General features: G+C 38.2%; 1 protein-coding gene across 8 annotated transcripts in view; it reads right to left on the bottom strand.

Annotated features, from left to right (window-relative positions):
• The window catches only part of NRG1 (neuregulin 1), a 984,863-nt gene that overhangs the window by 31,429 nt on the left and 937,793 nt on the right, over positions 1 to 15,641 (bottom strand). For 4 of the 8 annotated variants that reach the window (XM_075352470.1, XM_075352472.1, XM_075352477.1 and 1 more), the window contains 2 exons: positions 6,721 to 6,844; positions 3,525 to 3,583 (listed from right to left, as the gene is read on the bottom strand). In XM_075352470.1, the coding sequence (XP_075208585.1) occupies positions 3,525 to 3,583; positions 6,721 to 6,844 (183 nt within the window). Of the gene's footprint in view, positions 1 to 3,524; positions 3,584 to 4,015; positions 4,084 to 6,720; positions 6,845 to 15,641 lie in introns of all 8 variants that reach the window. The other 4 variants (XM_075352475.1, XM_075352476.1, XM_075352471.1 and 1 more) reach the window with 2 other exon arrangements.

Genomic DNA, 15,641 nt, shown 5'->3' with positions numbered 1-15,641 from the left:
TACCAAATTTATCTTGTTTTATTACTTTTATACAATAAATACTACATTTGAAAAAAATAATTTGCTTTGGTGTTGCCAAATCCTGAGAGTCATAATTTGAACAGTGTTAGAATGAAGGGGCTAAATATAATTATTTATGTGACAAGATCTAGTTACCGTATATGCCGGCGTATAAGACGACTGGGCGTATAAGACGACCCCCAACTTCTGCCCTAAAAATATAGAATTTGGGATATACTCACTGTCCATCTGTCATAGTGCCACCGCTCCCTCCGATCTGCTGCACGGAGGTGAGGGGCCGGGCAGCAGATTGGGGGGAGCGGTGGCACTGTGGCAGATGGAGGGCGGCAGCGGATCGGGAGGTGTGGGGGTGAGGGTGCGGGCAGGAGATCGGGGAGACAGGTGGCAGATCGCGGAGGGCAGCGGCGGCGGCGGCGGATCGGGATGCTTTTCGTACAGTGCAATGGCAGCGCGGCAACTTCCGGGTCCCATGCTCCGGTCTCATAACAGCATGGGACCGGAGCTTGTCGCCCTGCCATTGCACTGTGGTATAATACAGGATGTCATGTAATGTATGTACACAGTGACTGCACCAGCAGAATAGTGAGTGCAGCTCTGGAGTATAATACAGGATAAGTAATGTATGTACACAGTGACTGCACCAGCAGAATAGTGAGTGTAGCTCTGGAGTAGAATACATTACTGATCCTGAGTTACCACCTGTATGATCACAAATAACGCAGTGTGTGCATCAGATTCTGGAATGTCATTGATTACACTGATTCTGTAATGATTTTATGCGCTGTGCATGATCTAGCTGATGCTCGATCTGGGCTGAAGTGCACTGTGTACACTCACTGTGTGTGCTGGCGTGCTGCAGGGACGATGACGAGGGCGGTCACCGGCAACAGGTCCACTGTGATTGGAGAAATCGGTCACAAGGCCGATCTCTCCAATCAGAGCATTGGAGCTGGGGGAGGGTGATCCAGTGAGGTCACCCAGCTCCAGCCAATGGCCAGTGCTACAGCTGCACTGGCCAGGGCTGGATTTTAATGTTTCAGTCATTTTAAATGGCTGGAACATTACAGTGGCTGTGATTGGTTGAGCGGCGTTCGTCAGCCAATCACAGCCTCCGTAGGTCCGGGGAGGAGGCACCACCCCTCCTAAGGTCAGGAACAGGTCCCCTCCTCCCCGAATCTGCGGTTTTTGGTAACATATTGTAGTCACCGCTGTATATCCGGCGTATAAGACGACCCCCCACTGTAGCCATTATTTTAAGGGGGTAAAAAGTCGTCTTATACGCCAGTATATACGGTATATCTTTATCACTTTCTATTAAACGTATCGGTAAGTAGACTGAAAAGAAGGCAGTGATTTTAGATTTTTCTTTTTTTTCAAACACCACTCACTATTCAGTATAATAAACAAAGCACTTTTTTTCTCCAGGTCGATATGATAACGAGGTTACCAAATATGTTTAGTTTTCTTAAGTTTTAAAATAATAATTAATTTTGATTACCAATTTATGAAGCACATAGGGGCTGATTGATCAAGACTGGTGTAAGAGCACGTTCCTGCTACACTAGTTTTGGTGGAGTGGAAGACGCATTGAATTCATTAATAGGTAGATGCGATTTAATGAATTTGGCACTTCTTCTGAGTGGTGTGCACTTTCGTGTCTCAGGGCAGAAATGTTACTCTCCATTTGTTATAACTGGCATGAGCGGGCATGATCACGCCCCATCCAAACCTGCCAGCTCCATCCCCAACCTATTTAGGTGACGTGGGTCCAAAAGTGGGGTAAAAACTTTGATGAATAAGCCTCATAATCTTTTTTATTTCCATAGTCAGAGTTGTGTGAGAGCTTAATTTTGATGGACAAGTGTTTTTCACTGGTATATGTTTAGGGTAATTTAACTTTCATCACTTTTTATTTAATTGTGTTTTGTAGGGGGATGAACAAACCTACAATCAGGAATTGTTTTTTGTGGGCTAAATAAAGATATAGTTATAGCTGTGAACATTGTTGAGTAGCGATAGCCACAGGATCACAAAATCGGGAAGAATAATCACTGTCTTTTCACATCATAATGGGAAGTGATATTTCCATTAGGACATGACCAACCAGTGAGTTGACATTATGTGGTTAAGCTGTATTAATTATTATGCTTAAGTTGTATTAATAATATTATGTACAAAATGTACTCTTTTTCATGCTACCCTTAATTTAAGCTGCTTCAGCTTTGTTTTACCATTAAATAAATTGAGTCCACACTAGGTTTTGAAATCGTGCCCACCCAAAAGTGACCTTGAAAATGATATATTACGCTAGCTACAGTCCATCAGAAAATCTGGCTGTGCGGTTGTTGTACCTGGACATTAGGAAATGTGTGTAAAAGTTTCTTCAAGTACTAAGGTTGTTGATAGAGCTGTTAGTTTAGATATAGAAATAAAGATGAAAAAAATGTCTGCAAATAGGTTGAAAAAGTGACGTTTTCAAGGGTATTTGTCTACTGTGATTTCTAGGCAAACTGTAGATGCAGTGTGTGTATATATATATATATATATATATATATATATATATATATATATATATATTCCTTTAATTTGGCTACTGATGAGTCAGTTACCAGTTTTACTAGTTTGGTACATTATTGATGGAGTACTTTTTTATCTAAAGGTAAACTTTTTTATGTGTAGCTGTTATATGAATATGTGAATTGTCTTTAAATCTTTAATTAAAGAGGTTGTCCTCTACTTTTATATTGATGGCCTATCCTTAGGATAGGTCATCATTGTCTAATTGTCTGCGGTTTGAAATTCCGCACCCCCATTGATCAGCTGTTCCCGGTGCCAGCAGCAGAAGAAGGCAGCTGGAAATGCTCAGATCTGGAGCTGCTCTGTCAACTGATAGCGGCCGGGTATAGCCTCCCGTTCAAATCAATAGGAGGCGGATGTGCAGGACCCAGCCGTGCCCGCTATCAGAAGATGAGGCAGCTCCGGGACTTAGCATTTCCGGCTGACTGTTGTCGCTGCCAGCAGAGAACAGCTGATCGGTGGAGGTGCGGGATGTCGTACCCAAGCCAATCAGACTTTGATGACCTATCCTAAGGATACGCCTTCAATGTAAAAGTAGGGGATAACCTCTTTAAATTATCTTTTAAATCTTTAAATATATACATCTTTTTTTGTGTGGCCAAACACACAAATATGTAAACTGTATGCATAAATGAGGATGCTCTTTCATTGTTTTTTAGGTTCTTACCTTTACAGTGGCTAAAACTGTTTTTAATATAATAACACATGCATGCCCATTAACATTGGTGCATAAAAAGATATCGCAATAATAATAATATTCCATTATTATTATTTTATTTCATGCTACAGGCAGAGCAAACAGTACTGAGCCTAGTAGAGAATACATCAAGTACTAGGTGAGATCTGAAGAGAGATTCAGCAACGAGAAAGCAGCACCAATTGAGCATGCTCCTATTCAGGCAGAGACAGAAAGGAAGTGGACGTACTGTAGAAGCTGGCCATTACGTAGTTTTGGCAGCGATCACCAGTAAATTCATTTGGGCACCTGAGAGGAAAGACAAAAAGGGTGGAGAAAACAGAGAAAAGAGAAGAGTTGAATATATGCCAAGAAAGAAGATCCTTCTAGTGTAAACTGATTGTTCTTGGAGGTCCACCACCAAAGATTGAGTCTTGCTTTTTGCACTGGCATGACTTTATATTTGGTATATAAAAACTTACTTGAAAACTTTTAACACTTAGTTTATGTGCAGCCCATTTACAAACAAAATTACAACACCCAATGAAAATTTGCCTACTTAACTAATTGAATGAATGATAAATTTTGTGCTAATTCACTGATGCATTCGGAGTCATGTGCAGTGCAAAAAGGAACTGTTGTCTCTGATAAAAGACCCCACCAAGTATGTCTGATTCAATTTTTTTTTATTTGTTGCTGCATTTGGGGATGAAGAAATCAAATCAGATTATTGGGACATACTTTCTGGTCTTAAGACTCTCATAGGGTCAGTTGTAGTACATCTTGCTCCAGTAAATCCACGTACGCACCTAAAGGGTAAAAATGTAATGAGCGAAATAAAATACATATATATAACAAAAAAAATGGTATCCACCTGAATGTATGCTCCTGTAGGACACGGTAGGAAAAAAAATAAACTTCACTTTTTAAAAGCATAACATACTTTTTACATGCAGTATGAAACACGATGCTTAAAGGGGATCTGTCACAAGGTTTATGTTACCCCATTTGAAAGCAGCATGTCGAAAGAGCTAAAGTCTTGATTCCAGTGATGTATCACTTTATTGGGTGCTGCAATATTGATTAACTACTTTATCTACCAGTTCTCTGAATGCTGATGCTCTGTATAACTCCGCCCACACCACTGATTGGCAGATTTCTGTGTATACTGTGTATAGGCAGAAAGGTAGCGTTGAACTGCATAGTAGGTAGTCTTTTAGTGATACTCTCCTGCTCATAACAATGTGATTTTATGAAAACTCCAATAAGCAGCCCAGTAAGTGACTTATCACTGAATTTAGGTATCATGTTGCTTTCAGATTAGGAAAAACCTGCTGACAGATTCCTTTAACTGAGGTAGAATGACAATGTAATGGTAACAGTAAAATATAATGTTTCTAAATGGAGAAGGTAGAATTAGACAACATAGTTCAATCCCAGGAATCACTAAAAAGGAACGCTCAACAGTTTCTTCAATCATATAATACAAGTAAGGCACAAGGAATATAGAATTCTGAATGTGAAAATTGTATTATCCTGGGTAGTTTTTAGGTACCAAAATTGAACATTTTTGTTGACATATACTGTTATCAGACTTTTTTAATGATATGAATAAGGTCAGTTGGTGAAGAGGACTGAAAAGGTATATGGGCATCTTTAGGAATGGACAGAGCTTTGGTAAATCATTTTGTTGGCTTCTTATAGCATAGTTTGATTTTTTTCTATAATGATCATTCTATAAATAGCAGAAGGTCAACAAATTCACATCATCCTGTATATATTATATAAGAATTCGAAAAAGTAAACTTGAAAAACCCAAACAAAATTTTATTTTCCCTTTTAATCAACTTTAGAAACACTAAGTTTCAATATTTCAGATGTACGTGTTAGAATTTGCCCAATTATCGCTTGTCTTACACCTAGGAAAAGGTGTTTCAGTTGTTAATTCTAGATTATATATGCTGACATGGCGGGTGGGTTTGTACATTCAGAATTAATTCAGTGGATGTAATAAAATATATTAAACAAGTGGAACCAAAAATGTTCAAAATGTAGAATGGACAGTGTTTGGACTTGTGCACATGACCTTTTCATTTTTATCGGATGAGTGCTATCCATGGTTTTGATGGATCACAATCGTCCCAATTTAATTCTATGGGGTCGTGCGTATGTCTAATTTTGTTTTTCAGATAGTGTGGTCGGAGGAACAAAAATAGATGACATGTCTATTTTTGATCCAAGTAAAGCATCAAAATTGGCAAGTCAAGTCTACGGGTCCGTGAAAAACATCAGACCACACTTAGATGACATCCGAGTCAGGTCCGATTTTCAAGGACTGGCTGAATGGAAGAGGGTAAAAAACTGAAAAACATTTTTTTTATTCCCCCCCCTCCAAGAGAAATGGGTCAGAGTCTGATCTGCATAATCAGACCGTTTTTTACCTTGGATGTGGAGAAAATACAGTCAAGTGCACCGAACCTTTGAGAACAGTTTGAATCTCGTGGAGCTGGGGAGGGGAGTGGCTACACTCGCCCATCCAATTAATCAAAACTGATGGTGTTTTACACTTCAGATATTCTACTCCAGTCCCTCTTCTACACCCCGTTGATATATTATCCCCTCTTTTCTAGTGCATAGACAGGGCCAGCCTACACTTGGGCCGTGCTCCTATTTATAAATAGAATCTGCTAGACATATTTAGAAAGTTTTGTTAAGTCTGACAAAAATTTGACAATATAATTGACTTAAAAAATACACGCATGCTAAAAATTATCCAAATTTTTGTCGTCAAAAAATAATATTTAGTTTAGGACCAAAAACATTAAAATTGTGTAATATTCAGAGCCATGAGATTGAAGAACTGTGTTGCAACACAAAATTAGTTTCCATCTTATCATTGCATGTATCAACACAACTTACTTTTTTATACTGGCTAAATAGGACACTCATGGTTCAGAATTTTATTAGATAAGGTGGACATGTTTCTATGTGAAAATTGAAAAATGAAATATTTTTGTGAATATAAAATCTCTTTTTTTGACTATAAATTGCTTTTAACTGCTGGTTCTCTATACAAAGGGGATTTATAAAGGGGCGGACATATCATCGGTGCAACCAGTGCACCCAACATTTGGGCTCAAGAAGTAAGGGGGGCCATTACTACCTCTAAAGCAGGTGAAGTTGTGCATATACTGTTCTTGCACAGGGGCCCTCTTCTATCTGTCAGCTAGTGTATTATACCTTTCAGATATCCAGTTGGTAATGGTTGGCTAAACTCATGTAGCAGTTTCTGTGTGTCTATGTAGTGTTCTTCTTATATTTGAGCCCACATGATTGTGTTTTGTACAGTCACGTGGGCTCAGTTACTATAGATCAAATACCCATGACCGCACATTGACTTACAAATAGACGAAACACAACAAAAAGTACGATATAAGTAATCTTACTTGCACATGTATTTTCTTGCGGGACTGCTTGTAATTCCATTGATCACATAACATTCACCACCATTCACACAGTATGTCTTCTCTTTTTCGGAACATTTTGTTAGATGCCCTCCTGGAGACACTGCTTAGAAATAAAAAAAAAAAAGAGGTTAAATAAATTGCTGCATTTTATCTATTAAACATGTTATTACACTATTTATGGGACTGAGTTAAACAATTTATTAACAAATGAACAAGCCGATAACCTTTAAAGTCGACATTACTTTTTTGTCTTGCTTACTTAAAGAAAGAGTTACCTACGACTACGCTCTGGATACATTTCATACTCTCTTGAGTATTATGTTTTTGCTTTTAATTTCGTATAAAGTTCCATCAATATGTGCCTTTTTATTTAGTGCTTATTTTTAGATCTTTATAAAGGGGGAGAGGCTTGCAGGATCCTCTGGGGTGTGTCTTTAGCTTGCTCTAGATAATTATCCTGTGAGCCACTCCCCCTTGGTAAGATCATGAAACGTAGCACTAAATAAAAAGACCCATCCCTCTGGAACTATATGGCAGATATGAAAAAAAACAAGTATACTTAAGGAATAAAATAAAAGCAAAAACTGGCCACAAAGAGGATAATTTTGTCTATTACTAATATTTCTTGTGTTTTTAAATAGAAACATATAGATCAAATACTGATTGTTGAGCAGTTTCATGGCAGGAATCATTAGGGTTCACGGTCTATTTTAGAGAGTGAAGTAAGATAGGACCCTGCTTCACCAATTAGGTGCTCTGGAGAAAATTATTTATATGTAGGGAAGAACTCCGGCACTCTTAATAACCCAAATAAGAGACTAGAACAGTAGTAATGTTCAAAATGATTTTTTTATTCAGAGAAAAAAAGTCCGTAAATTAAACGTTTTCGACAGTGAAGTCCACGGAGCTGTTCCCCACACACATATGTCCACTTTGTAACATAATCGTGAGGGCTTTCCTCTTTTGTTCAGTATTGTCCAATCCAACCTCATTTAAGATATCCAATTATAGGACGATATTCTGAATATATGCCATTAAAGGGTCTAATAGGCAGCTGATCATTACATCCGTTTTTATACCGTAGCGATGAACTGATCGGCCTAAACATGTGTAAGGTCATTTCCCCGTGGAACTATTAAGACGTCAGATAGAAATAAAAAAACCCTTATTCAAAGAACGCTTTTTCATTATAACAGGTCTTTTTTGAAACGGTGGATCCATATAGGAGGATCTCACACAGGAAGATCAAAACTTTACCCTGCTTCTCCATCGATAAGTCCTTTCTGAAGAAGACCGAATTAGGTCGAAAACGTTTAATTTACGGACTTTTTTTCTCTGAATAAAAAAATCATTTTGAACATTACTACTGTTCTAGTCTCTTATTTGGGTTATTAAGAGTGCCGGAGTTCTTCCCTACATATTTTAGAGAGTGAGCAGTGATGGACTTACATTTGTATTTCTATGTTACTATGGATGAAAACAGGTTATGAATGTCAGATACAACTGTGATATCCATGTGACATATAAAATGTTCCTATGTTTTGAACTGAATTGTTGTGAGTCAAAAAATATATGTTACTGATTTCAATTATAAAGTTGCGTAGGATGAAAAACGACCTAGGTCTATCTAGTTCAACCTGAAATAAACGTTGAGAATGTCATGAAAATGTGTGCCATTAATAGAAAAAGATAAAAAAATCATAACTAATCACAAATACATATTCTGTTTTCCAAAAGTATTACATAACTAGGTACAAGATAAGAATCAAAGCTTTAATAGTAGCTCAAGGGACTTAATATCTGCCCAAAGCCATAAATGACCCTAAACTAAACTGATTTAGGAAACCAACGGCATTAGTCCGGTTTTACACATCCGTGAAACACAGAGGATTCTCGTGTCTCCTGACCTAAGATCACTGCTTTATATAGTCTTATGAAGCAGTTTCCTTGAGTCCGGATGGACACCCAATGGTCAGACCGATGGGAGAGAAGGTCCATGCTACATAAATGTGTGAAACTGGCCTTAGCCTATAACTATTTTCTAACAAATTATTAGGGAAGTGTGAAAAAGAAAACAAGACAGAACTATGAAAATGTACTTCTGGGTCTCCTGACTTGAGCTAACTGCATTATATAGTCCTATTAAGTAGTTTGCATGAGTCCGGATAGACACCCAATGGTTAGACCGACGTGAGAGAAGGTTCGTGCTTCACAAATGCTTAAAACTGGCCTTAGCCTATGGCTATTTTCCAACAAATTATTAGGGCTGTGGGAGGAATAAGAAAACAAGACAGAACACTGAAAAAGTACTAATGCTTATATATTTGAAAAGATGTGTTTTTCGTGGCTTTCTTCTGACATGTCTAGCCATAGAGGAATTCCAGCAGTTTATTAATGTTTTGAACAGTACTTGAATTGACAACCAAGTTGGTCATTTTCTAGAAGATATGTCCATAGATTTCAAAACTGGAAAGTTCATGCGGTTTGTAAGGATTATCTTCCTCACTTTCCTATGAACGTGCACATGATGTTAAATATTCATGCCCATACCTTCTCTATCCTAAAATTTGCCATTTGAGGGTATCGGCCAACCTCTCTACATACTGAATACTTGGCCAATACCAGTACTGGCAAAATTGACGATTTCAGAAGTCATTAACTTATTGTGATAGGCATGTTAATGCCCAATTTCTTCAGGTACCTGATATTATTGCTGAATTTTTCGACTTCGATTTTTCGAAGTCCTGTAGAAGTTTACAGATATTAGATAATCATATCACTGTAAGGCATGCATAACTTGGCTCTATTTTAATAGTTTGTTCTAAAAATTAGTAAAAGAATAAGAAACATCACAGTAACTAAATGAACATGGTAAACGGAACTATGCAAAATAACTTTGTTCGAAAATAATTACATAATTTTTCTTCACACTTATCATGTGAAGTTTTTCCTCACATCTCAGGACCGTGAACATTATTTATGAAGTTTTTTATCAAACAGACTTCTCTAACAATCACACCTTCCATAGTGTAAAATGACTATAGCTCTAGTATGTGCGACATTTGTGTATTCACTCCTGAAGTATATTCTACTTCAAACTATTCTTTCTACTTTCCCCAGGGACCATGCATAGCACAAGCCTCAGATAATGTATCTGCAGGACAAACACCGAGGAGATAATATAAGACAATGTGTTTCCTGGAAGCACGTCCAAGAAGAAGAAAACACAGTCTTTATTGTATTTAGCGATAATAGCATACCAAATATTTCAAAGTATGTTTTCCTGTTAAAATACCGTTAAGGATCATATTAAATAGCTTACAAAAAATTTAGATCAGGCATAAAATCCTTACCTGAAACAGCTACATACATTCTGACTCCGCAGAACCTTTGCTTAACCATTGATGAAAGTCAACTGCCTTCTGAAGGACAGGTGTTATATACCATAAGGTATCAGTTTTAGTGCATATAGCATATATTGTGCCAAGTACTGAGGGGATATATATTGTTTCAGTTTCTGGGTGTTATGTAAGCAGCTAATCTAAACAGAGACAACTAAATGAATAATAGATTCCTATTAAAGGGGTTGCACCATGAAGACAAACTCTGTCCTCATACCCTAATAGGGCGTATGACATCACAGAAGACATACCCCGCAGAGGATTGCCTGGATATGCTTTATTTTGACAAAATTAGCAATTTGGTAGAGGTACCAGCAGGGAGATTCAGGCAGAGTCAGACTAGCCCACCAGAGTACCGGAGGATTCTCTGGGAGGCCCAGGGACCTGCACTGGTAATTGTTGCTGCGGGCAGCTTTCACAGCTCTCTGCTCCACCTGTAGTTGGGCAGCTAGGGAGGACGGTACACGCTAATTGCCACCACCTTCTGCTGCATCTCCCAGCTCACTCTGCCTGCTGACCAGAATGCGGTTGTTCCGATCAGCTGTCACCATATCACTACTCTTTCCCAGTGTTGAATATAGCAGTATAGCAGTGCTGCTAAGACCAACACTGTTGTCTGCACAGCAGTGTTAATTTTGACTATTCCCTGTGTCCATATCTTGGATCTGTCAGCTCCTGTGTGGTGTAGTACATAGAGGATCTGTTGACTCTTCTCTTTTGTTTAGTATGTAGAGGATCTAACAGCTCTTCTGTGTGGTATAGTATATTGAGGAGCTGTCAGCTCTCTTGTGTGGTGTAGTATATAGAGGAGCTGTCAGCTCTCCTGTGTGGTGAAGTATAGAGTATCTGTCGGCTCTACTGTGTGCTGTAGTATACAGAGGATCTGTCAGCTCTCCTATGTAGTCTAGTATATAGAGAATTTTCAGCTCTCCTGTGTGGTGTATTCTAGAGCATCTGTCGGCTCTACGATGTGTTGTAGTATATAGAGGATTTGTCAGCTCTCCTATATAGTCTAGTATATAAAGGATTTGTCAGCTGTCCTGTGTGGTGTAGTATATAGAATGTCTGTCAGCTATCCTGTGTGATATACTGTATAGAGGATCTGTCAGCTTTCCTATGTAGTGTAGTATATAGAGGATTTGTAAGCTCTATGGTGTAATGTAGTATATAGAGGATCTGTCCTGTGTAGTGTACTATATGGAGGATCTGTTAGCTCTCCTGTGTGGTGTAGTATATAGAGATTCTGTCAGCTCTCCTATGTGGTGTAGTATTTAGGGGATCTGTCAGCTCTCCTATGTGGTGTAGTATTTAGGGGATCTGTCAGCTCTCCTGTGTCATGTAGTATATAGAGAATCTATAATCTCTCCTGTCTGATGTAACATGTCTACTACCAACAAGTCTCATGCTGCATGCGAAATCAAATTAACAGAGCAGTGGCTTCTCTTCCACTCTGCTCTGTCGGCACACCATCACTGCCAACATCATGCAGATTGACAGCCAGCTCCCCGCTGCCTAACTGTGGGGATCAGACTGTCAATGAGCAAGACTTGTTGTCAGTGACACTCATCATACACTACAGATTCATTTAGAGGAGTGTACCTATTCATTAATCAGGAGTCTATGATTCCAGCACGCCCCCTCATCAAGATTTTCGTGAATAATGCCTGTCTTGATGAATCGGGCCCGCTGTGTTTTATATTATGGAAAGATATTAGCACATTTGAATTAATGTCCTTGTATTATTTCTATATTGCTGATATAGCAGCATGGTGGACCCCAATAATGATTGTCTTTGGTGGGTTTAGGGTACTCGAATCTGACGCTGTACTCAGGGCTGCATTTTGTCTCTGATTAGATAAACTGATTATGAGCAGTGAATTTTATGAAAAATGTTATACAATTATCAAAGGTATTAAAAAAAATGATAGCACCCAACTTAATGGAAACCTGATAGCTGATACATGCTGCCCGATCCTTTCAAATTAAAGGTTTCTCTCTTCAAGATTACCCTTTGTAATGTAATGGGTGAGCAACCACAGTTCAGGACTGGTCATCCTTAATGAGAGCCATTCTTATTTAGTCACTCACCAATCTGACTACTTGGGGGTAGAGGATTCCCGGTTGTATTGTCCACATGCCCTAAAGGGGCATACGGAAAGGGGACAACATTAGTCTACCCTTTTAATTACAAATATTGAAAATACTCTGTTTTGTGAATTAATGTGCCTATATGGAATCTCATAAAAATGCAAAGCATTAGCATATTTGGGTAATTCTGTTATTATGACCCAGACTGATCTCAGAAGAATGCCACACAGGACTAGGAATGTTCAGAGGGAAACGCATCTACTAGATTTCACGTCTGGTTGGACAGGTCTGACAATTGCAGTAACTTCTGTGAGTATAGATTAACCAAATCTTTATCTCAGGATTTCCTGAGCAAATTGAAACTCTCAAGCAGTTGTCCTAGAGATACAGCATTGTTGTGATAAAAGCTCATGCATTCCCTGGCAGGTACGAGCGAGCGCTACCACAATATGTATTGCAGGAGAAGGAAAGCAAATCATTTCCTGACACATCCAGATTAGGCCATGTTTATTGTTACTCTCCCTGATGAAACAGGTGCATACAGATGAAGCACGTACAACAAGGCCAAACCCCTTAAATTATGAAAATACATTTCTTGATTCCAATTGATCTGTTATACTATATCTGTTTATCGTACATAATATCCATACTGATTGGAGCTTTTCCTATAAAACAGTCCTGATGCAAGGTCTTGCACTCCCTCTAGGTGGCACTGCACGCTGACAGTCTATATGTGGAGTGGTGGTAATCCATGACATATATCTATTTATTCAGGCGGCTTTTTAGGACTCTTGAACCCTGGGCATAAATTTCTCTGACAGCGACCTACAGTAAGTGTGCAATGAAAGCCAGATAAGCTAACTATTCCTAAGGTGCAGATCAAAGTCATCCTGATCCCTTGTATGAAGGCATGCAGGTGCTGAATGGGTTAAATAGCTATCTCCTACAAAAGCCAGATTTACCAGGAACATTCAAGGTAAACCAGTAAATTCTCAATGTCAGTAATGTGGAGCCGCTGGTTCATGTTACAGCGCATGTTCTTAAGGAGGACTTGTCAACTTTCTCCTATGAAATAAACATAGGGAAGAAGACATTAGAGATTAGCACTCCTCATCTTCTAACTACATTTATGGGGAGATCAATCTGTTTAATCTAATTAGAAATTATGCAGGAGTCCAATGTGCCACGTGCTGCTCCTACAGCTTCTGATTAGATAGTAAAAGCTTCTATGTATTTTTATATCTACTCTCTATCCATTATCTATCTATCCCTCTATCTATCCCTCTATCTATCTATCTATCTATCTATCTATCCCTCTATCTATCTATCTATATATCTATCCCTCTATCTATCTATCTATCCCTCTATCTATCTATCTATCCCTCTATCCATCTATCTATCCCTCTATCTATCTATCCCTCTATCTATCCCTCTATCTATCTATCTATCTATCCCTCTATCTATATATCTATCTATCTATCTATATATCTATCCCTCTATCTATCTATCTATCCCTCTATCTATCTATCTATCCCTCTATCCCTCTATCTATCCCTCTATCTATCTATCTCTATCTATCTATCTATCCCTCTATCTATCCCTCTATCTATCTATCTATCTATCTATCCCTCTATCTATCTATCTATATATCTATCCCTCTATCTATCTATCTATCTATCTATCTATCTATCTATCTATCTATCTATCTATCCCTCTATCTATCTATCTATCTATCCCTCTATCCATCTATCTATCCCTCTATCTATCTATCTCTATCTATCTATCTATCTATCCCTCTATCTATCTATCTATCTATCTATCCCTCTATCCATCTATCTATCCCTCTATCTATCCCTCTATCTATCCATCTATCTATCTATCTATCTATCCCTCTATCTATCCCTCTATCTATCTATCCCTCTATCTATCCCTCTATCTATCTATCTATCCCTCTATCTATCCCTCTATCCATATATCTATCCCTCTAGCTATCTATCTATCTATCCCTCTATCTATCTATCTATCTATCTATCTATCCCTCTATCTATCTATCTATCCCTCTATCTATCCCTCTATCTATCTATCCCTCTATCTATCCCTCTATCTATCCCTCTATCTATCTATCTATCTATCTATCTATCTATCTATCTATCTATCTATCCCTCTATCTATCCCTCTATCTATCCCTCTATCTATCTATCTATCTATCTATCTATCTATCTATCTATCTATCTATCTATCTATCTATCCCTCTATCTATCTATCTATCTATCTATCCCTCTATCTATCTATCTATCTATCCCTCTATCCATCTATCTATCCCTCTATCTATCCCTCTATATATCCCTCTATCTATCTATCTATCTATCTATCTATCTATCTATCCCTCTATCTATCTATCTATCCCTCTATCCATCTATCTATCCCTCTATCTATCCCTCTATCTATCTATATATCCCTCTATCTATCCCTCTATCTATCTATCCCTCTATCTATCTATCTATCTATCTATCCCTCTATCTATCTATCTATATATCTATCCCTCTATCTAACTATCTATCCCTCTATCTATCTATCTATCCCTCTATCCAGCTATCTATCCCTCTGTCTATCTCTATCTATCTATCTATCTATCCCTCTATCTATCTATCTATCTATCTATCTATCTATCCCGCTATCCATCTATCTATCCCTCTATCTATCCCTCTATCTATCTATCTATCTATCTATCTATCTATCTATCTATCTATCTATCTATCCCTCTATCTATCCCTCTATCTATCTATCCCTCTATCTATCCCTCTATCCATCTATCTATCCCTCTAGCTATCTATCTATCCCTCTATCTATCTATCTATCTATCTATCTATCTATCTATCTATCTATCCCTCTATCTATCCCTCTATCTATCTATCCCTCTATCTATCCCTCTATCTAACTATCTATCCCTCTATCTATCTATCTATCCCTCTATCCAGCTATCTATCCCTCTGTCTATCTCTATCTATCTATCTATCTATCCCTCTATCTATCTATCTATCTATCTATCTATCTATCTATCCCGCTATCCATCTATCTATCCCTCTATCTATCCCTCTATCTATCTATCTATCCCTCTATCTATCCCTCTATCTATCTATCCCTCTATCTATCCCTCTATCTATCCCTCTATCTATCTATCTATCTATCTATCTATCTATCTATCCCTCTATCTATCCCTCTATCTATCCCTCTATCAAATCAAATCAAATCAAATCAAATCAAATAAGCTTTATTGGCAGGACCAAATACAATTAGTTTTGCCAAAGCAAGTGTACATTAGGGACTGGGGCTGTGGGGATGGTGGGTGGGGACTGTAAGAAGGATGGATGGGGCACATCCAGGGTGGGGACTGTGGGGGCACTTCTAGGA

This window comes from Anomaloglossus baeobatrachus, chromosome 1 (genome assembly GCF_048569485.1).
Source record: "Anomaloglossus baeobatrachus isolate aAnoBae1 chromosome 1, aAnoBae1.hap1, whole genome shotgun sequence".
NCBI classification, from domain to species: Eukaryota; Metazoa; Chordata; class Amphibia; order Anura; family Aromobatidae; genus Anomaloglossus; species Anomaloglossus baeobatrachus.
The sequence above is the reverse complement of the archived record's forward strand: the minus strand, read 5'-3'. Positions and strand labels throughout refer to the sequence as shown.